Source organism: Rhinatrema bivittatum, chromosome 12 (genome assembly GCF_901001135.1).
Source record: "Rhinatrema bivittatum chromosome 12, aRhiBiv1.1, whole genome shotgun sequence".
NCBI classification, from domain to species: domain Eukaryota; kingdom Metazoa; phylum Chordata; class Amphibia; order Gymnophiona; family Rhinatrematidae; genus Rhinatrema; species Rhinatrema bivittatum.
In genome coordinates, this window is record NC_042626.1 from 20,130,240 (window position 1) to 20,153,927 (window position 23,688).

A 23,688-nucleotide genomic window follows, 5' to 3' on the forward strand; every position below is an offset into this window, starting at 1 on the left:
CTGAGAGAGAAATGAGCGCAGGCAGGGCTGGGAGAGAGAAGGAGGCGCACGCGGCGCAGGGACTGAGAGAGAAATGAGCGCAGGCAGGGCTGGGAGAGAGACGGAGGCGCAAGCGGCGCAGGACTGAGAGAGAAATGAGCGCAGGCAGGGCTGGGAGATAGAAGGAGGCGCACGCGGCGCAGGACTGAGAGAGAAATGAGCGCAGGCAGGGCTGGGAGATAGAAGGAGGCGCACGCGGCGCAGGACTGAGAGAGAAATGAGCGCAGGCAGGGCTGGGAGAGAAAAGAACACAGGAGGCGCACGCAGCACAGGACTGAGAGAGAAATGAGCGCAGGCAGGGCTGGGAGAGAGAAGAAGGCGCATGCAGCACAGGACTGAGAGAGAAATGAGCGCAGGCAGGGCTGGGAGAGAGAAGAAGGCGCATGCAGCACAGGACTGAGAGAGAGGTGAGCGCAGGCAGCGCAGGAGTGAGAAAGGGACGAGCGCAGGCAGGGCTGGGAGAGAGAAGGAGGCGCACGCAGCACAGGACAGAGAGAAATGAGCGCAGGAAGGGCTGGGAGAGAGAAGAACACAGGAGGCGCACGCAGCACAGGACTGAGAGAGAGGTGAGCGCAGGCAGGGCTGGGAGAGAGAAGAACACAGGAGGCGCACGCAGCACAGGACTGAGAGAGAGGTGAGCGCAGGCAGGGCTGGGAGAGAGAAGAACACAGGCGGCGCTCATAGCACAGAAGTGAAAAAGGGATGAGCGCAGGCAGGAGAGAAGGGGAGCCGTGTGCAGGGTGGGAGCACATGACCCACCAGGGCTGTCCACCACCATGGTAGCCCCCATCCCTGCCAGCTTGGAGGTGGACCCATGTATATCAGTGTTGATTTATTTGATTTATATTCCGCTTTTTGGCATTTGAAAGCAGATTACATTTAGGCACTGTAGGTATTTCCTTATCCCTCGAGGACTTATAGTCTTAAATTTGGAGAACGAAGTGACTTGCCAAGGTCACAAGGAGTGGCAGTGGGATTTGAACCCTAGTTCGTGGTCTGCTGCTCCCGGCCACTCCTCCTCCAGGGCCCTCCAGTGGCGGATTCACTCCGAGTACCTCACTTTCCTCAGCTCTGCCCCAGGAGCTGCATTTCACCTGTTGGAGAGGGGGAGGCAGCAGGGCTGGAACCGCACGAGTACCAGGGACACAGGCGAGTCCACAGAATCCCATCTACAGCTACCACACATCACTAATAAATAGCAGGCACCGATACACGCAACCCGGGAGACGCTGCGGTGCCTGTCAGAGACGTGGCAGGGAAAATAGAAAAGAATGAGCAGGAGGAACCCCTACTCACAGGAGCAGCAGCAGCAGCAGCTACCACAGCTAAAGCCGTCCTATTCTGCCGGCAGGCCAGAGACGTAGCCTGACCAGGGAGAACACCAAACACAGCTTGTTCTTTCCCTTTTCTTGTAGGAATTAACTTTGGCAGTGCATGGCAGGAAAGATACTGACAGAGGTGAGGAGTAAGAGAGGGCCTGAGAGAGCGGAGGGGAGCATGAGAAAAGTATTCAGCGGCGGGGGAGACCCCTGTCCGAGAGAGAGCAGCGACTCCCATGAGGGGTGAGTTACTGCAAGTTACAGCTGGCTCTGGTTTTATCTGAGGGGGAAGGCCCAGGCCCCCCATCAGCCTCCTTCAGACCAGAATTATTCCATGAAAGAAGACAGCCCAGCTCTTCAGAGGGACAGGTCTGGAGGAGCTTTGAGCACAATCCAATTACGTGCAGAGGGCCACGCGCATGGAGCCTGGATGCACAGCTCCTACCATTTACAATATAATTAATACATAAATGTCAATTCTAATACTGAAAATAGATCTGGTAATGCAATTTGGTTTTCATTCTCTCTCTCTTTCTGTCTTTCAATTTGCAGACTTCCTGCTCTCCTTTCCCTCTGCCCATCCCCCCCTCCAGTCTTCCCTCATCCTGCCCTGTCCCTTTCCCTCCTCTGTCCTGCCATTTCCTGCCTTCACCCCTCCCCCTCTTTTCTCCCTGTCTCCCCCTTACCTCCTGACCCCCCCCCCTTCCCTCCTCCCTCATTCTGCTGGCAGGATTTCCTTCTCCTCTTTCTGTCTTTTGGAGATGATGTGAGATCTGCTGGCTTTCTTTTTTTTTTTTTTTTACCTATACATAAAGTCATTTATTATAAAATTGTAATATAAGCAAAGCTCAAGCTTGTTTATTTCTTTATTAAAATGTTTATATTCTGCCTGTACTGGCTCAGCCGTGCCAGGGGGACTGCAAACGGATGGAGCCGATGGGTAGATTCTGTGGGAACGGGTTTGGCGATGCCGTAGCATAGATTGCTTTATGCACGTCCCGGTTTTATGGAAAAGGTTATCATTTTTAAAGTGTCCGTTTCCGATAATTCACCAGGCCTGTTGCGCCTGAGTATTTTTTCCCTTTCACAATTCGCGTTCCTCTGGCTTTGCTGCCTCTCCCTTCTCACTCCTTTCCACCCCTGCTATTGGCAGTTTCCCCCTTTCTTTTCCTCCCAAATGTCTCTCCTTCCCCATCTTTAGCTTTCATCCCGCCCTCTATTTTTTTTTTTTCACCCCTTCTTCCCGGGCTTCGGTTTAGGAATTGGCAAGGGTGGCACGTTTTGAAGATGGCCAGATACCTGGGCAAAAGAGGAAGGAGCTTTGACTCCTTCCGGCCCACACCCCCTCCCATGCTTTCTAATCTTCAGGGGCGAATCCCCCTTCTCTCCAAGCTCCAAGAGGGGGGACCCTGTGCCTTCAGCCTCCAGCTCAGTCCTACAGCCGGCCCTGCTTCTTGCCTAGAGGTTGCGCACAACCCCAGAAGCCTGCAGATCTCTGTTTGCTCTGAGTCCCGGCCAAGTTGCCAACAGCAACACCTAGGCCCGATTCACCATAGCCTTTCTCCCAATCCGTGTCTATGGGGAAAAGCCTTGACGAATCAGGCCCTCAGTCGGCCCCACACAGGAGCTGCAGCTGTGCAGGAGTGTCTGGTGGCCAGGCAATTGAAGTAAAAGCAATAAAAACAGCCCGGTGGAGAGAGAGAGAGAGGCAGTGGCAGGCGCGCAGTAGCAGGGGTGAGGAAAGACCACTGTTGCCTGGCACTGATGGGGAGGGAATGGGAGGATGCAGCGAAAGACAAGCAATGCCCTGAAAAAAAAAGAGATGGGGATGTCAGAGGTCATTAGTGGGTCATTGTGAGCATCCTAGAAACCAGATCTGGTACCATTAGCAGGAAAAAACTACCAGCAGCACCAGTACCAGCCGCAGCAGCCCTGCTTCCACCGGTATCAGCGGCGGCACCGTCATACCTTCCACACACCACCGCAAGTACCAGCAGCACCAGTAGTGCCCAGCTGCAGCAGCCCTGCTTCCACCGGTATCAGCGACGGCACCGTCATACCTTCCACACACCACCGCAAGTACCAGCAGCACCAGTAGTGCCCAGCTGCAGCGTTACTAGAATCACCAGTGCTACCCTGCTTAGGGATCTTGAGCTCTCGAAACATCCCAGTACCAGCAGAGTGTTCCTTAACAAGAAACCAACAGATACAAGAAAACGTGGGCAATTTTATCCCCAGAAACTCTCAATCCAAAATGGCTTTCCATCCAAAAGGGAAAATTGATCCTTTCCTCACCAAGAAAAGGTGGCAGCAGAGAGAATGCAGATGGCCAGCCCAGCACAGTTCTCCAGATCCTGACTGCCAGATGCTGGCAGATTTGTTGATGTCCTTCTCTTCTTCCTCTTCCAGCTTTCTTTTCTCAGGGGCCTGGTCTTTATTCCATTTTTAAGGCATATTCACTGCCTGTTATGATTGACTGCTTCCTGATTATAGATTATTACTATATACTTCCTATTGGCGTATCTGATAGTACCTAAAGTTTGTTTCTGATTATTATACAATTGTTTTTTGTTATAAATATGTTTTCCTAATCTAGTTGAAGATCATAGAAACATGATTTTGAAAAAGACTGTATGGTCCATCCAGTCTGCCCATCCATCCAATTAATTTAGCATTATAATTCTCATCACTCCCTCAGAGATCCCCTGTATTTATCCCATGCTTCCTTGAATTCAGATACTGCTTTTGTCTCCACTGCTTCCCCTGGAGGGTTGTTCCACACATCCACCACCCACTCTGTAAAGTAATATTTCCTAAGATTATTCCTGAGTCTTCCCGCTTTCAACCTCATCTCATGACCCCTCGTTCTAGAGCCTCCTTTCCTTTGAAAGGGGCTCACCCCTTGTGCATAGAAACCTTTGAGATATTCGAATGTCTCTATCGTATCTCCCCATCTCACCTTTCCTCTAGGGTGTACATGTTTAGATCTTTAAGTCTATCCCCATATGCTATAGAACAAAGAGCACTGACCATTTTAGTAGCCACTCTGGACCGACTCCATCCTGTTTATATCCTTCTGAAGGTGAGGACTCCAGGATTCCATGTGAGGTCTCACCAGGGACCTACACAGGGGCAATACATCACCTCCCTTTTTCTGCTGACCACTCCTCTCCCTATGCAGCCAAGTGTGTTTCTGGCTTTCACCATCGCTTTATGCACCTGTCTGGCCACCTTAAGATCATCAGAAACAATTACCCCCACATCCCGCTCTTCCTTTCAGGCCAATACAAAACGGTGTGCTCGGCCGAGTGCACTGTTAGCCACCGTTTGGCCACGTGTTTTCGACGCGCTATTTTTACCCCTTATACAGTAAGGAAGACGCGCGGCCAACCCCCCCGAAACTAATAGCGCTCATCACATGGAAATGCATGTTGATGAGCCTATTAGGTAGTCACCCGCAAAGGCAGGAGTTAATTTCAGACGGCACCAGGCAAGTGTACAGAAAAGCAGAAAAAAAACTGCTTTTCTGTGCACCCTCCGACTTAATATCATAGCGATATTAAGTCTGAGGCCCCAAAAATAAAAAAAAATCTTCTTTAAAAAAAAAATATAAAAAAATCTACCTGCGGCCCGCGGGTTGGAAAATGGACGCTCAATTTTGCCGGCGTCTGTTTTCCGAACCCGTGGCTGTCAGTGGGTTTGAAACAGACGCCGGTAAAATTAAGCATCGGCTGTCAAACCCGCTGACAGCCGCCACTTCCGCCAATAAGGAGGCGCTAGGGACACTAAGTAAACATGGCTGAGTAAACATAGTATTTATGTTTACTCAGCCCCAGTATCTTCTCCCCCCTCCCTTAGGCTATCTCCCTCCCATGTGGCTTGATTCCCTCAAGTCCTCTTCGTTTTTAATTATACACATCGTTCTTTTTTTCCAAATTATGTTTTCTCCAAGTTATTATCCCTGTTCATTGTAAGACATATTATTGTCATTATTTATTTCCTGTTAAAATGTAAACCGGAGTGATAGATAATTCTGTTACCTGAACTTCGGTATAAAAAAAGTTATAAATAAATAAATAAATAAATAAATTATCCGTAAACCGATGCCTCCTCTTACTACTGAAGTTTTTCATTCAGAAGTGCAGAGGCTTAAGGTCAAGAATGGGAAGATTTTGTTTAAATTAAAAAAAAAACAAAAAAAGGGGGGGGGGGAGAGAATTTCCTATAGAGAGCAGAGGTAATGACCTCTGTCAGCGTCACACCTTCTGATCCTGGAAATGGAGATGGGCAAGGCACAGCAGGGCTTGCCTCTCTGAGATCAGAGGTCCCGGGTTTGGCTCTCTCAGAGCAGAAGGTCCAGGCCTACCTTTCTGAGATGGGGGGGGGGACGGGGACGACCCACATCACCACTTTTTATCTCTCAGTTTACTGAGTAACCCCCAGTGCTCAGCAGCTGGTTACATTTTGTGCAAAGGACGGCTGGGAAGCGCTCGCACCCTGCCAGCATTTCTCCCTGACATTACAGGGCCATTAAAAGCCTGAACCTCGCTGCTGGGGAGGCAGGAAAGAGCTCTGCATCTGGGAGAGGGGGCTCACTCTGCGCAGGTTTTTTCCCAGGGATTTAAGAGCTTTTCCCACGGATAGAGAGTGTGCATCAAGGCTCTGCTCCCCAGAGAGAAGCCTCTGGCTGCTGCTGAACTAAGTGCTTCTCTGCCTCTCCTAACTAAAGCTAGGCTTGGCCTGGCGGCTCGGTGAAAAGCGTGTCCCACTCTGCAGTATCTTTGCATGCTTTAAACAGAAGAGCATCTAATAATAATCCCAGTACAGAGGCAGCTGCTAGGGTGGGTCAGCCACCAGCCCGGGTTCAGCTGGGAGGCCGGAAGCCAGCAGATCCATAAACCAGCAATGTAAATGCCGGCTGCTGCTTGCTGCCCAGGACCAGTTTAGGCACAGCCAAATGCCTAGGGTGCCAAAGTTTGAAGGCACAAAATACTAAAGAGGAGCCTGGTCCCACTTGCTTTAGAGTTATGTGCATTAACCACTTCTAAAGAGTGGCGCCATGGTGCTCTGCACCTCCTCATAAGAACATAAGAACATGTCATACTGGGTCAGACCAAGGGTCCATCAAGCCCAGCATCCCGTTTCCAACAGTGGCCAATCCAGGCCATAAGAACCTGGCGAGTACCCAAAAACTAAGTCTATTCCATGTAACCATTGCTAATGGCAGTGGCTATTCTCTAAGTGAACTTAATAGCAGGTAATGGACTTCTCCTCCAAGAACTTATCCAATCCTTTTTTAAACACAGCTATATTAACTGCACTAATCACATCCTCTGGCAACAAATTCCAGAGTTTAATTGTGCGTTGAGTGAAGAAGAACTTTCTCCGATTAGTTTTAAATGTGCCCCATGCTAACTTCATGGAATGCCCCCTAGTCTTTCTACTATCCGAAAGAGTAAATAACCGATTCACATCTACCCGTTCTAGACCTCTCATGATCTTAAACACCTCTATCATATCCCCCCTCAGCCGTCTCTTCTCCAAAGTGAACAGTCCTAACCTCTTCAGCCTTTCCTCAGAGGGGAGCTGTTCCATCCCCTTTATCATTTTGGTTGCCCTTCTCTGTACCTTCTCCATCGAAGGTACAGAGAAGATGGAGATGCGGCGACCAGAATTGTACACAGTATTCAAGGTGCGGTCTCACCATGGAGCGAGTCAGAGACATTGTGACATTTTCCGTTTTATTCACCATTCCCTTTCTAATAATTCCCAACATTCTGTTTGCTTTTTTCACTGCTGCAGCACACGAAATCTTCCTCTCCTCCTCCCCCAATCTCTGATCTCGGGGGGGGGGGGGGGGTGAGAGAAATACCTCAGCTCCCTGACCTCTCTCCAGTCCTGGGTACCAAAATCTTAAATCTGGCTATGCCCCACCCCAGGTCCTCTGCCTCCTCTTTCTCACTGGGCTCCCAGGTGCTGCACTCACTTGTGAAATGCCTGATTTCACTGCTGCCACCACTCTCTCGAGCACTAGGAAGAGCTGAGGTGAGTGGGGAAGGAGGAGAGAGAGAAGGAGGTCTGTGAGGTGGGTGAAAGAGGGAGAAAGATGGAGCCAAGGTCTGCAGGGCTGGTGGAGGAGAGAGAGAGGAAGCCAAGATCTGTTGGGGATGCATTGGTTAATTATTATCATTTTTTATTTTTTTTTTGGCAAGAGTTGGCAACCCTAAGGCTCCTGTCACCAGTGCTTGCTTGCCCCCACATCCAGATCCATTGCATCCTGTTGCTGCTGGGACTGGTGTGATACAGCACAGGTGATGCAGTCATGTCTCAGTGCTGGAGACCCTCCAAATGCTGTGATACTGTGCAGGTAATGCATTGTGTCCTGGTGCTAGTGTCCCTGGGTGCTGGAATACAGCACAGATGATGCAGTCATGTCTCAGTGCTGGAGACCCTCCAAATGCTGTGCAGGTAATGCATTGTGTCCTGGTGCTAGTGTCCCTGGGTGCTGGAATACAGCACAGATGATGCAGCCATGCCTCAGTGCTGGAGACCCTCCAAATGCTGTGATATTGTGCAGGTAATGCATTGTGTCCTGGTGCTAGTCTCCCTGGGTGCTGGAATACAGCACAGATGATGCAGCCATGTCTCAGTGCTGGAGACCCTCCAAATGATGTGATATTGTGCAGGTAATGCATTGTGTCCTGGTGCTGGTCTCTCTGGGAGCTGGAATACAGCACAGGTGATGCAGCCATGTCTCAGTGCTAGGATCTCAGTGCAGTCATACCCCAGAATTGCAAGTTCCTGTAATGCAGTACAGGCAATAACAGTTGTGGCTCAGTGCTAGAGGTCCCTGGTACTACAGGAAGTTATGCAGATCTAGGGTTTTATTTCCGGAATCAGAGACAATGTTTTCCATTTTGAGGGCCTGTGGGTGTGACCAAATGATTCTCTGTTGCAGCCTTGCTTGGAAAAAAAATTCTACATTATGTACAATAGGCCAGATGCATACATTATTTTCCCCATTGACACAAAGGGCCTAATTCATTAAGGTCTTTTTCCACAGACAAAGAATGTGTGAGTCAAGCCCAAGATAAGAAAAACCCTTCAGAACATCTGGCCCAGTGTCTCCCCTCATGGAGATGCTCTGCAGAGAATCCTCATGGGCATACGCAGCGCTCTAACTTCAGCTGCTCGAGTTTTCTGTCAGGGATGACTGGAATTTGAAAAGACTTGCAAAGCTGGCAGCTCGTCCCATGGATCGTTCTACTCCTCTGTAAGGCACTGGGGCTTGGGACCTACCTTCCTTTCCATGCTAGGCCCAGGATGCATGAACTGAGCAGTGTGGACTCTGCTGCCTTTGGTGAGTGCTGGCCTCAGGGTTTTGTGCACTAGAGCTGCCTTCAAAATCCCTCGGGGGCCATCACATGCCACAGAGGCCGATTCAACCACTGCACAAAAGGCCTACAGAGGCCCTGGCATAACAGCAAAGGGCATCCAGTGGTCAGAGAAAGTAAACAAGGGGCAGAGAGAAGGAGAGGCAGTCTCTCCCCCCATAGGCCTGAGGTGGTCTCTTGCTCTCCCCCACATCAGGCATGGGGCAGTCTCTCTCTTCCCCCTCCCCTCCAAAGTATAGAACAGTCTCTTTCTCTCTCATACACACACATACACAGTCCCTCCAGGCATGGAGCAGTCTCTGTCTCCCTCCCCTCTATCCCCCACCCCTCCAAGCATGAGGTCATCTTTCTATCTTCCCCCCTCTCCTGCAAAGCATGGGGCAGTTTCTCTCCTCCCAGGCTATAACAATCTTTCTCTCACTCACAATCCCTCCAGGCCTAGAGCAGTCTTTCCCCCACGCCAGGCCTAGAGTAGCCTTTCTGTCTCTTCCCCTTGCATGGGGTGCTCCCTTGCTGTCCTCCAGGTACCGGCCAACCTCTCTTCCCCATCCCCCAGCTGTGGGTCTCTCATTCCAGACATAGGATATCCTCCTCACCCTCCAAACGGGGGGGGGGGGGGGGCAGTCTCTCTCCCTCCAGGGCTGGAGGGGGCACCAGCTTTATTTACTGACTCCTCTTATTCGCCTTGCTCTCCCGCACAGACTTTTCCATAAAAGGTCCAGTCACTTCCCTGGGACGTTCACGCAGCCCTCCCACTGCTCTACGCAAGTCAGCCCCCTCCCAGCCTAAGCAGATGAATATGTATTCCCAAAGCCCCTCTCACCCCACCCACTGTCCCCTGTATTCTGTCAGGGTTGGTTGCTGGGAGGGGGTTCCAGGCATCCACCCCCCCCTCTCAGCCTCTTCTTGCCCGGCTTTCCATCCCGCTGCCTGGTCCTGCCCTTTCTTTTCCCCCCCCCCGCTCAGGAGCAAGTGTGCATTCACCCAGGATTAGAAATGCGCATGAGAATAGCACAACTGTACTCACTGCTGCTCTTGCTGCTTCCTGCCAATGCCAAAAATCTGTTTCTTTTTTTGGAAGAGTGAATGAAACGAAATGTCAAAAGTAAGATTTTTATTTTATGACAAATCTAAACATTGCCATAAATGTTCAAAGCATTCATGACTGCAAGTAGCTGGCACAGGCTGTGGGAAGAGGGAGGGGGAGGGGGGAGGGGGCTAAGAGAGAAAGTCTGGGAGGAGGAGAGCAAGCGAGGCGAGAAGGGAGAGAGACAGGGGATGGGAGATGGATATTAAGAGAGGGAAAGCGCTAAGGGCCTTCCATGGCCAGTTTCATCCCAGCCCGTAAAATTATTTCATAGCATCGTTTGACAATTCCCTTATATGGGAGTGGAGTCTGAGGTCCATCATTAGCAAATCCCAGACAGAAACCCCGCAGCACCGGTTCCGTAACAAACCCTCTGCATCCACAGACGCCTCCCCCTCCCAATGGGTCCACAGCAGAACTAGGAGGTTTCCCATACAAAAAAAAGAAAAACGAATATTCAGATTCTGGCGTCACTTCAGTAACAGTGACACAAACTCCCTCCACTCTGTGAGCCAACACAAATCCTTACCAAAAACACACACTCAACACCAAAGCAGCACTAATTCCAGAACGCCACACAGCAGTAACCCCGCCTATGAAAAGGCAGCGGTGCAAACATTACAACAGACCCTATAACCCCAATACACACTTAACTAGGACCCCATCATGACAAGGGAGGAGAATGTAGAGGGGGACTTTGGGGGAGGACTTCTGCTAGCTGGAGCGGGAAATGAATGGGACAAACTCAGACTGGGCTGCACCCCCTTCCAATCCTAGAAGTGACTGCTGGCTGTCCCTGAGGTGAGGAATGAGCCTCTGGCAGACCCTCACTGTAGGGGGAAAGCTCCTCCACCCTGGACAGGAGACCCTCCGGCTTCCCTCTGTGGCCCTCGGGGCTTAAAGAGTCAAAGAAATATTTCATCAACTCTGACTGGTTGTGGAGCTCTTTGCACTGTAGCTGCAGGAGAAACTCAGCGAGGGCTGCACTGAAAGGAACTCTGAGCCATTCTAACTGCAAGCATCGAAGTGGCAGAAACTGACACACTCCACACCAATTGCATCAAACTGTCCTGCTGACCACCGCCAGATCTCATTGCAGGCACCAAAGCCCTACCCTTAATAGAAGAAGGTTGCCCATTTTCGCACTCCACTCAGACAAGATAGAAGGCTTCTTGGTTCTCTGTGCTGAAGGGGTTGTCCTAGAGAGAGATCTGCATGCAAGAAGATGGACATCTGCACCGGGGGGTCTTCCATACCATGAAAGATGATGACATGTGCTGATGAGGTTATTTCCCACCTCAAGGTCAAGGACAGGCTCTCTCTGGTGAAGTTGGCTTGTTCGGCACCAAGGAAGATGACTCCAAAGGGGGATCCCTCGACTCTCTTAGGAGTTCTTTTCACCATCTCAACTGATACCATGATATTCCAAAGGGCACACAAACCCTGACCTACGGTGGATCTGGGAGCCGGTGCCACGGTGATGGTGGTGGAGGAGCCTTCCCTGACTTGAGGGAAACAGAGAGTGAAGGATCATGCCTCAACATCTTGCTCTGAGAATCCAATTACTTCTTGCTTGAGAAAAGGAATGGCTCCATTGCCCTAGCTTGAGCCGCGGCTTCAGGCTTTTGCTCAATGGTGCCTTCCCAAAGGGCCTCCATCTTCCAAGTGCAATATCGCTGCATCCTCAGGGACATCCGATCATAACAGACAGTTGGAGATTTCATGATCCAGGCCCAGAGCAGCAATAGCAAATAGAATGTGCATCTATAAGGGCTAGCCAGCATCCACAAATACAGGCCTTAAAACCGCTGACCACAGACTTCTTAGCTTTGGACTTTTCCATTTTTCTTTTCTTTTTTTTTAAATTGAAAAGTTTTGTTGATGGGCTGCTGAGGCCCCAGCAATAGAAAAAGGAAACATAGGCCAAATGAGAAGGCCAATACAAAAATGAAGAGAGAGACCAGGAACATGTCTGTGCGGTAGCTCAGAGGAAGAAAGACCGAGGAGTTCACCAGGGATCGCGAGTGGGAGGGATCTCCCACACATGCTCCGTAAAACCTTCCGCTGAGCTCTGAGAGCTGGGTCTGTGTCAGCAGCACTATCGGGTGACATTACCCACGGGTTCTGGCTGATTCACACCTGCTCGTCACCGGAGAAACATAGTCTGGCCAAACATCCCCAGAACCCAGGAAATGCCTATTTCTCTTCTGTGTTCGATAATCCATTCCTGTTACCTCTTTATGCATTGCTTTGGTAAAACTTGTATTGTTCTGTTAAGCCAATAAAGGTTCTCAAACCGTGAACAAAACAGGAGGGGAAACAGAGATGGGGTAAGAAAGAAGGAGGGGGGTGACAGTGCATATTAGCCTTATCTTTTTTTTTTTTTTTTTAACTACTTTGGAGTCCATTTTCATTTGGTCAAGTTACGAGCGTCCTTTTAAGCAAGCGCCAAACAATCCAATTCTCAAACACGGTGCATCTGCCTAAGCTGCTTGTGCCTTATCGAACTGTGATGCAGCTATATGTTCACATCCATTTCAAAATGATGGTGGGAAGTCATGCGCCTGGATTCCTAACTAGCCCCTCTTTTACGTAGCCTGATTTGTATGCACAGTTCTGTTCCATCAAAAAGTAATGCTCAAGGCAGCAACAGTAATAAAAACACCCTGGACATATAATTTGCTTTATTGGCAGCTGTGGGTGACCAAACACCCATTAAAGTGCATTCAGCCAACCTGTGCTCGTAACTCCTTATTTTATGCACACCCGTCCCAATTAAGATTTTGAAAATGCATCCTGTTATATATTACTTTGGCAATATACGTACAAATTGTCAAGCCAATAAATCTGAATCTATATTAAGTGAGCAAGGAGTGAGAAACAGGGGACGGGAGAGCTAGAAAAATCTGGAAATGTGAGGGATATGTGGAGCCCAGGAAGCATGTTAGGTGGAGGGAGGGCTGATGGAAGCATGAGTAGAGTATGATGATGGAGGGGAAGTCTCTAAGAGGGGGAGGCTGTTGATTGGAATAGGCTCTACCAGCTGAAGTCCCAGAGAAAGGGGCACAAGGCACTCGATGAGCTGGTCCAGGTGTCAGAGAGTAGGGTGCTGGATGATAGAGCCTCAGTTATAGAATGTGGGGCAAGGTTCTGAGTCACAGATCAGTCATGAGCCAGCATTATAATTTGGACAATAGGGTACTGGGTGGTAACAGAGCTTGGGTGATAGAATGCAAAGTAGGGCACAGGGTGAGCAGTTCAGGGGAACGGGGCACTCAGTTATTGGCCAGACAATAATTAGTCTCTGTCTTACTGCTAGAGAAAGTGAATGCTAAATATTTAATGCTATATTTATATTTCAGAGAACATGTCCCATATCAATACCAGCAATTACTGCAAGAAACAGCACCCATGCCAAGGAGAGAGGCAGCCAAGGAGCAAGGGCTTTGAGAAGAAAGGATGGGGAGCCACAGGATGAGAACCCCAAAGGTTCCCAGCAGCTTCCTCCTCGATTCTTTTTCACCCCCTCCCTTCAGGCACATACACCACCATATGCAATCCCCGACCCCTTACCCACACCCAGCCTCATGCTCATACACCTCCATCCCAATTACACCGCCCCCCATCACGCCTATCATGTTAGTGATCGGAGGAAGAACAAAAATGGCATTGTAAAACCCAAAGATGACAAGGGGAGGGGTGAAAGCCAAATTGCTTAGCAAATATTTATGTTCCCTGAGGAAGGAGTAGGCCCACAGAAAACTGCCACAAGTTAAACCTCAATTTGCAGTAGACTATGTTCACAAGGAGCTAACAAAAATAAAAGCAGACAATATACCGTAGTAACATATTAACGACAGCAAGAAAAGACCAAAGCGTCCATCCAGTCTGTCCAGCAAGTTTCCTGTGGTAGTAACTGCTGCTCTGTGCCAATTAACCCCAAGTCTTATGTTAAGGGCAGCAATATTTGCAATCCAAACCAAGCAACTGTCAAAACCATTACAAAATTAATGCTAGCAATGTTTTTATAAGGTGAGCAGCCTTCATGACAATTCAGACAATGCTGCTTGAATGTGCTTTGCATTTGGACTTGACTGTAGAAGCAGTCCTGTGCTTTGTCCCTAATGTCTGCATATCAGTATCCTGGACTATAAATGTTGGGGCCCAATGTTGGCTATCGTACAAATCCAATTCCCCTTTTCCCCCCTGCCGTCGAAGCAGAGAGCGATGTTGCAGTTGGGTCACAAGCATCAAGGCTAATTAGTTAAGGGTAATAATACCTGTGCCTTCTGATAAGGGTAATGACTGTCGTTCTGTGCAGGTTATCCCCCATGCATACTTTTCTTCATTTCCAACCTGTAGTCTTTAGGGATCCAGTGTTTATTCATTTGAATTAATTTACTGTTTTCATTCTCACCACGTCTTCTGGAAGGGCCTTCCAGGCATCTACCACCTTCCCAATGAAGAAATATTTCCTGATGTTGGTTCTGAGCAGTCTCCCCTGGAGTTTCATTTTGTGACTCCTAGTTCTACAGTTTCCTTTCCAACTGAAAAGGTTCAAAGTTCATGAATCATTAAAACCTTTCAGGTATTTGAAGGTCTGTATCACATCTCCTGCACCTTCTTTCTTCCAGGGTATAGATATTCAGATCCTTCAGCCTCTCCTCATAAGTCTTCCAATACAGAGCCCACACCATTTTGGTCACCTTTCTCTGGATCGCCTCCAACCTGTCTCTATCCTTTTTGAGAACTGCAGTACTCTAGGTGAGGTCTCACCAAGGCCCTGTATAAGGAGATTATCACCTCCTTTTTCCTGCTGGTTATTCCTCTCTATGCATCCCAGCAATTTTCTGGCTTTAGCTATTGCCTTGTTGCAATTCTTTGCCCCTTCAGATTGCTAGACCCTATTACCCCATGGTCCCTCTCCCAGTCCGTGCACATTAATCTTTCACTCGCCCATCGCATACAGCTCTGTTGGATTAAGCAATGGAGCCAGACAGGATGCATGCGAGGATATTAAGGGAATTTAGGAACGTTCTGGCAGCTCTGCTGACCTTTTCAATGCTTATTTAGAGTAAGGAGTGATTTCAAAGAGCTGTAGACAGGCAGAGGTGGTTCCTCTTCATAAACATAGAAATACAGAGGAATCTGAAAACTAAAGGCCAGTTATCCTAACAGATTAGCTTACCCTTAACCAATTAGCTTACATAATTTTGATGCAACTACAGCATTGCTTTCCTCTTTGATGGGGTGGGTGAGGGGACAAAATTGACTTCAGATGACGTCTACACTGGGCTGACTTTTATGGTCCAGGGTACTGATACGTAGACATTAGAGAAAAAGCGCAGGCCTGCTTCTACAGCCAAATCCGAGAGCAAAGCACGTTCAATCAGCAGCAGCGTTGTACAAATTATCAAGAAGGCTGCTCACCCTGTAAAAATGTTGCTGGCAGTAATTTTGTTATGGGTTTGAGAAGGCTTGGTTTTGAATGTTAATATTACCAGCGTTGGAGGTAACTGCACAGATCAGCAGTTACTAACATAAGAAACGTGTTGGGCAGACTTGATGGACCATTTGGTCTTTTTCAGACATCATTACCATGTAGTCTGACCTCAGTATGAGTAAATTAATGGAATTGCTGCTAAAACAAAGGACAGTGCAGTTTCTGGACTCCAATGGATTATAGTATCCAAGGCAGCATAGTACCTGTGTTAGGTCTTATAAGATGAATCTAATCAATTTCTTTTATCAGGTGACCAGAGAATTAGATCAGAGAGAGCTAGATGTAGTGTACTAAGGCCACTGAATCAATTCAGTATAAGCGACTTACAGAATGCACTAGGTATGGCCATTAAAGGAACTGGCTGGGTTAGAAACCGGTTGAGTGGTAGGTGACAAAGAGTAATAGTAAATGGAGTTTATTATGAAGAAAGGGGGGGTTACCAAGTGTGTCACAGGGATTGGTCTGTGGTCTGGTTTTGTTTAATGCTGTCACAAGTGATAAATGCAGAAGCTGCATTACATTAGCTGCCCATTGAACAGAGTACAATACAAAACACTATGCATTATACATAAATTAATTCACAACAAAAAAGCAGAATGGCTGAACACAGCACTATGTGTACATGTCCCACATAGAAACCTCAGATCCGCTAACAAAGCCCTCCTAACCATCCCTTCAGTGAAATCAGCAAGACTGACCCAGGTCAGAGAGCAAGTGCTATCCTTGGCTGGACCCAGAGAGAGACTACAGAGAGATTTAAAAAAAAAAAAAAGAAGTTTAAAAACCTGGCTTTTTAAACAAGCATTTGTTTGAGAAAACAAAGTTTAGGAGAGTAATGAATACAGGCAGAAGAACACCAGCACACAGCACTTAACTCAATATGTGCAACTTTGTTATTTTATTGCACTTTTAACATAAGTAAAAATATACAGTTCAATAGAATTATGCATAGACAAGAAAAAGGACAATATTTATAACTATCATCAACTAGTCTTTATTATGAAACTATGCTACCAGACTTTAATGGCACTTTTATAGATAGTATTAATATACACAACCTCCATAATTTTATTTGGGACTTTCTGTAAATTGTTGTGATGGTATATTACTTAACAACAGTATAGAAAATATTTTAAATAAAGGTCCCTTGGGAAGGTTTACTTTTTTGTAGCAGTCACCAAAATCTGAAACAGGGTAGAGTCCCTGCAAGGTGTGGAAAACATGAGGAAGAATCTAGTGGAATTTAAGAACTTGTTTATAGCAGGGTTTCTTAGCCCAGTCCTAGTGCTACACCCAGCCCGGTTTTCAGGAGGAACTAAATACTTGTGGGTGGTGCTTGGCATATTTGACACCATAAATCATCATATTCTCTTGTTCCATTTGGGTAATATTGGCCTGTCAGATGCAGTCTTGAAATGTTTGCATCCTATCAACTCAGATGAAGCAAGAAAAGATTGGTTCATTGGACTCTTCTCGGCATTTTATAGCAATGCATGTTGCGCAGAAGTCTGCCTATTCAGCAACCCTTTTTAACATCTACCTCTCTCATTTATAGATTACTTGCATAGGTTATATGCAGACATCCAGTTTTTATTCCCTTTAACAACCTCCTTGTCAGATACTTATGTCTTCTTGTCCAACTGTTTATCCACTTTGAGACACTGGATAATTTGCATTCATTGCATGCAAATCTATCTCATGTATCTTCATTATGGATATATCCTGAAAATTAGGCCCATTTGTGGCTCTTGAGGATAGGAATTGGCCACCCTTGCAATGATGGACTACCAACTACCACTCTTAGGACACTGCAGTTTGCACAGAACAGAGTTATAAAAGTTTGGACTGCCATTAGAATAAGAGATCACATCACTGCAATTCTTCAGTCCCTCCACACTGGTTACTGCTACAATGGAGAATAAGATTCAAAATAGTTATGCTCATCCATAAATCTGAGTAATAAGATTCCAGCCTGTATCAGTACAGTCCTGCAAATTTATAGACCTCCTCGCGTGCTGAGATCCACAGGCAGCAATTTGCTTGATGTGCCATTCCCATGCTTAGTGCCTTTTCTGAGAGAATCTTTGCAGTAGCAGGGTCTGTGATCTGGAATGCCCTCCCAGATAATTTATGTGCTCTGGTCTGTACTCAGACCTTTAGAAAATAGCTCAATTTTTTTCAGACAGGCATTTGATTGTCCTAATAGATAATACATATGTGAGGTCTTTGATTCAGCTATGGTAGCTCTTACTTTCTTCTGGTATATAATACAGAGTGAATGTCTTTAATTACTAAAGATGTACGGAGATTACTATCATATGCTTCAGTTGTGCTGTTTGACTGTTTTACCGTTTGCTGTATTACTACTATGAATGTGGTTATATGCCCCACCTTGACCTGTGAAATATGTGGGCTACAAATTAAAAAAATAAAATTAACATCAGCAAAGAAAATGCACGAGATAGATATGCACACAATGAAGGCAAGGCAAGCAAATCTTCTCATGCGTAATCATTGCAGATATCCTGAAAATCTGACTTGGTGGGTGTGTCCCAAGGAAAAGGTTGAGATCGAATGCTAAAAAAATGTAGGGTCATGCATTTGGATTGTAAAAACCCAAGGGAGCAGTACAGTGTAGGAGTGAGGTTCTTCTGGGTTCAAAACAGGAGCAAGACCAAATAAGTAGATAAGGTGACATCAAAAGCCAGAACACTTGGGTGCACACAGGGAAAGAAGAGCCAGCAGAGGCGATATTACCTCTGTGTAAGTCTTTGGTGAGATGTTATTTTGAGTACAGTGTACAATTATGGAGACCACAGTCAACAGGATATAAACAGAATAGTCTCAGTCCAAAGGGCAGCTACTAAAATGATCAACAGTCTTCATCAAAAAATATGGGGACAAAAATCTAAACATGAATACCCTGAAAGAAATGAAGGGTAGATGAGAGCTTAAATATATCCAAGAAATAAATACACAAGAGGTGGGTCTTTTTTAAATAGAAAGAAGGCTCTGGAAGGAGAGGGTCATGGGATAAAGGTGATAAGAGGATAGACTGAGGAGTAATCTAAGGACATATTTATATAAGAAGATAAGAATTGCCAAACTGGGTCAGGCCAAGGATCCATCAAGTACAGCATCCTGTTTCCAACAGTGGCCAATCCAGGTCACAAGTATCTTGCAAGATCCCAAACAGTAAATAGATCTCAAACTGCTAACACATAATTGGGGCTGATGCAATATTGGGTGCTGAATTCAGCAAGCGGTTGGACACGTGTTTTGGATACACTAGACTAGACAATGCAATATTGGGATGAGCATATCTAAAATACACTTCCATACCAGCACATAGCTAATAGCGCTCATCACATGCAAATGCCATGTTCATGAGGCTATTAGCTAATACCCCTGATGTAAAAAAAAAAAAAATGCACTCGACATGCACACTTTAACCCTAAAAAATGATCACCAGCCTAAAGATGGTCTCAAGTTTTGAGGCACCCCAGGCCATGCTCAGAAAAGCAAAAAATACAACTTTTCTGAAGTTCCTCCTACTTAATAATGTTGTGATACTAAGCAGGAGGAACCACAGAAAGCTGTAACATGGAAAAAAAAAATTCTTGACATTTTCTGAACCCATGGCTGTGCACGGGTTAGGAAAATGACGCTCAGAAAATTTGAGTGCCCGTTTTTCTTACCTGTGCACAGCCACTTCTCCTGGGCACTCGATGCCATGGACGAGCTAGAGACACGTAATTTATCCATTACATCGCGTTCTTAAGAGAGGGGATGTGTGCGTGTTGCAAAAACATGCGTCCAGGGTAGACGCACATTTTTTGCATACATGATATTGCATCGGCCCCAGAGATAAGTAGTAGCTATTTCCAAAGTCTTCTTGGTTAATAATTTATGGACTTCTCCTTCAGGAACTTGTCCAAACCTTTTTTAAACCCAGTTATGCTAACTGCCTTAACTAGATCCTCCAGCAATTAATTCCAGGGCTTAATTGTGTGTTGAGTAAAAAATGTTATACCAGTTGTTTTAAATGTGTTACCTAACAACTTCAGGGAGTGTCTCCTAGTCTTTGTATTATTTGAAAGAGCAAGTAACCGATTCACATTTACCTGTTCTAGCCCGCTCATGATTTTAAAGACCTCTAACATATCCCCCCTCAGCTGTCTCTTCTCCAAGCTGCACAGCCCTATCATCTTTAGCCTTTCCTCATAGGGGAGCTGTTCCATTCCCTTTATTATTTTGGTCACCGTTCTCTGCACCTTCTCCAGTGCAACTATATATTTTTTTAGATGCAGCAACCAGAACTGCATACAGTACTCATGGTGCACTCTCACCATGGAGGGATACAAAAGGTATTATAACACTGTTTTATCCTCTATTGCTTTAATAATAAATTCCTAAAATTTTGTTTTTAACTGCCACCATACACTGAGCTGATGATTTCAAAGTATGGTCCACTATAACATCCAGATCCCTTTCCTGGGTGTAACTCCTCATATGGAACCTAACATCATGTAACTATAGTGCAGGTTACTTTTCCACATTAAATTTCACCTGCCATTTGAATGTCCATTCTTCCAGTTTTGCGAGGTCCTCTTGTGATTTATTACAATCCACTCAGATTACTACTCAGAATAATTTTGTATTCCAAACAAGTAAATATATCACATGCTGCTATTGTACAGTGATAAGTAGTGGCTATTCCCTAAGAGGATAACTTTCAAAAAATGGGACACCCTTCTTTTGGAGATGGAAGAGACAAGACCACAATTCAACTGAAGATTTCAGAGACAGGAAGAGACTATAAGGCTGAGCAGGAGATGCAAATGGGCAGACTGGATGAGATGGATGTTCCCTGCTTTCCATCAAGTTCTATGAAACTGTACTCTCCCTAGGGCTTCCTCCCACTCTTCCCTGCTCCCTGCCTGCTTATCAAGATCCAATCTCTTCTCCTCTTGTGATATCAGGAGCCTATGTACTCCTCCCTCTTCCTGCCCTGCATTATCAAGAGCCCCCATATTCTTCTCACCTATCCCCATATTACCAGGGTGCTTCATTACTTTTCCCTGCTGGGGTTTAATCAGGAGCCCCTATATTCATCCCCTCTGTATTATCAGGAAACCCCTCCTCTTCCCCACCCCCTTATCAGGAACACCATACTCTTTTCTCCTGTTCCCCCCTTCCACATCAGGAGCCCCATGGTTTCTGACAGAAGGAAGACTACCATAGCCTCTCTCCCCACCCCCATATCAAGAGCCCCTATACTCTATTGCTTAGATTTATCATTTTTTAATTTAAAAAATCCACCCAAAGCAGCTTACAGCATATTAGAATAGCAGGAAATAAAAAGGTCAATTGCAGCTTCACAACAAAGGATATAAATAATTTAGAACAGCATCCAAAATTCACATTACTAGGCAATAAAAAGGCATGCTTTCCATCAACTTTAAATAAATCAACAACACTGACAATCTAGCAACCCAGCCCAGATATTAGTAGCTAACTCAGAAAACAAATAATCTTGCGGCAGACAATATGTAGTAGCACGTTTACGGCATTTAAGATGATGCCAGGCAATTTGGCAACTTTGAGGAAGAGGAAAGCTTTTGCTTGCATCCTGATGTAGAAGTAACGATTTATCAGAGCTCTTTCCCATCCACCATCAAATCAGGGCCCCCTACTACATTTACTCCTCTTCCCCACTATCAGGAAGCTCAATATTCTTCCTCCACCCCCACTATTAGGAACTTCCGTACTCTTGCTTTCTCCTCTCCCCTCCAGTTATCAGGATTCTCTCTTACTATCGGGAACCTCGGTATTCTTCCTCCCTCTCATCCCCCCAACTAGCAGGCACCCCCATACTCTTTCCCTCACCCCACGTTATCAAGTACCCCCGTACTCTGCCCCGCGATATGAGGAGCCTTCGCTTGCTCTTCCGATTCCCGACCAACCACAGAAAGAAAGCCTGGAGCCATGTCAGCTAACGGCAACATTTCACGAAATTCCCACGCCAAACCTTCCCTTAACTAAACGCCGACCGCAGCCCGATGACATCACCCAGCCCCTTACGTCACTTACCAGCGCCAACCAGCACTTTAATTCCAAGCTTCCCGTGTGAGGGGCGGCTTCTCGTCGACACCGCCCACGAGTCAGAATAAGCCAATCAAGCGCGGCAAAGCACTTCCAGCCTCTTTTTCAAACACATCCCGTTTTCTGGTGGCGTTTGAATTGTCCAATCGGAGGGCGCGGTGTTGGGTTTCGACCTGGACATGTCCTGCCAGAGCGACCTCAGAGACTCGAGCGACCGAGGCCATGGCGCCGCCTGACCTGACGGTGACACTAGAGGCCGTGCCGACCCTGCAGCGCTTCGCCTGCCCGCGGTGAGTCGGCCGAGCCCGCCCATGGATGCGCTTCTCCTGGCCGTGCATGGCCTGGCCCTGGCCCTGCAGCTCCTCTGTTTCGTGCTGGATGTGAACTTCTGGCTGGTGTCCACGCTGCTCACTGTCTGCCTCTGGGGCGTTGCGTTCGTCACCAGCCTGCCCAGCGCACTTTTGGCGGGCGTCACGTGCTGCTGGGACACAGTCGTGAGCTCCATGCAGGCGCTGGCCAGGAGCTACTCTGCAGGGCTGGAGGGCCTGAAAGTCATCGGTCACCTGCTGTGCCACCTGCTGTGCCGGAGCAAGGAGGCCGTGCAGCGGGGGCTCCTGAATCTGGTGTTGTCTGGCCAGGTGTTGGCCCAGCAGACGTGCGATGTCTTTGCCATTGCTGTGAGCCTCATCACTTATCTGGTGAATAGTCTCTTGAACATGTGCCTGATCGGTGCCCAACATGTGGTCGCTGTTGTGCTTGCACTCTGGGACTCCATTGTAAGCCCATTCATCAGGGTCACTGAACTTTTCTCAACCCTTTTCTCACGCATGTCCAGCAATGCCATTGCCATGGCAATCCTGCTGTGGACCCCTTGTCAGCTGGCTTTTGAGATGCTGGCATCCACGACCAAAGTGTTGCTCAATCTCTTTTTCCTTAACCTCTATGGCCTGCTGTTACTGACTTTACTCATCATCATTGGTACCCTGCTGATAAATCCAGAGCTGACATCTCGGGTAGTAGAGCAACTGTCTGCATACTTCAGCACCCTGCCTTCATATCGGCGTCTCCGATACAACATTTGTCGCCTTTATCAAGGACTTCTTTTAAGTCTGGAGCTCGTCAGGAGGTCAGAGACCTGGCACAGCATATCTGCAACAATTGTCAGAATAGCCAACTGGAACAGAACAATAAGAAGAATAGTCCAGCAGACAAATTATACAGAAAGGTTAAGGCCTGTGGCCAACCAGGGACTGCAAGGAATCCCTACCACCAACCAAGGTCAGCGGAGAACTTTGACGGCTAACCAGGAACAGCAGAGAGCACCCACAGCCAACTGGGGTCAGCGTGTAACATTGTCAGCTAACCAGGAACAGCAGAGAGCACCCACAGCCAGTCAGGAAGTATCAGCAACCAATCCTGGACGGCAAGGAACATCAACTGCCTATCAAAGGCAACAAGCAGTACCCAGGGGTGCAGCAGAAGGAGATAGGGGCCATCAAGGTATGGCCGCTGGGCAAAGACCAGTTGTAGAATGCATACCTAGCACATCCCAACAAGTGCAGCCACCAGGTGAGGGACCAGGGTCATCCCAAGCCAAACCTGGGAGAAAACAATTACTGAATGCTTTGGGTAGTGAGGAAGTTCAAGAGAATGACCCCTGGTTGCTGTTAAAAGAGCAGGAAGAGAGAAAGAAGTGTGTTATCTGTCAGGACCATACCAAGACTGTCTTGCTTCTTCCCTGTCGGCACCTATGCTTATGTTGTGAGTGCACGGACATCCTGCTGCAGCAGCCTGTTTATCAGCGTAGCTGTCCACTCTGCCGCCAGATGATCCTACAGACACTCAATGTGTACCTGTAGGGAATCTTCAGTACAGTCGCACCGATATTTTTCAGGGCAAAATTAGGGATGAACAAAAATAAATCATTCCAGCCTATGCCTGCCCTACCTGCCTTTTGTTAATGTTATGATTATACCTATCTATACTGCCTTTCTTGATCAAAAGAATAGCTGAAGCTATTTACAACAGATAAATGTAATTCGGCTTCTCCAGTCTGTTGGCACTGCCTAAAGTCAGCCGAAATTCCAAACCCAGCAGAACAGATAGTGATAATGGAGTTTTAGGAGTTGCAGGATTCTTGCCTACAGCTTCCATTTGCAAAAAGGATTATCAGCAGTAAAATGCATCTTTCCCACGCACCACTGACAGCTTTAAAAACTTTGCCAGTGTAAGATGTCTTTC

General features: G+C 47.1%; 1 protein-coding gene and 1 long non-coding RNA gene across 2 annotated transcripts; both read left to right on the forward strand.

Annotated features, from left to right (window-relative positions):
- The first annotated feature begins 45 nt into the window (after nucleotides 1-45).
- LOC115074194 lies at nucleotides 46-13,814 on the forward strand. The gene is made up of 3 exons (XR_003852207.1): nucleotides 46-1,601; nucleotides 8,422-8,718; nucleotides 13,202-13,814. It is a non-coding gene; the product is annotated as an uncharacterized LOC115074194 (long non-coding RNA).
- Nucleotides 13,815-21,510: 7,696 nt separating this feature from the next.
- On the forward strand, nucleotides 21,511-23,382 carry RNF26 (ring finger protein 26). The gene has a single exon (XM_029573573.1). The coding sequence runs from the start codon at nucleotides 21,759-21,761 to the stop codon at nucleotides 23,304-23,306; it is 1,548 nt and encodes a 515-aa protein (XP_029429433.1). The 5' UTR covers nucleotides 21,511-21,758; the 3' UTR covers nucleotides 23,307-23,382.
- Nucleotides 23,383-23,688: the final 306 nt, after the last annotated feature.

Excerpts from the sequence above, each read along its gene's own strand:
- RNF26 (XM_029573573.1), top strand. The coding sequence starts at position 21,759 with ATGGATGCGCTTCTCCTGGCCGTGCATGGCCTGGCCCTGGCCCTGCAG.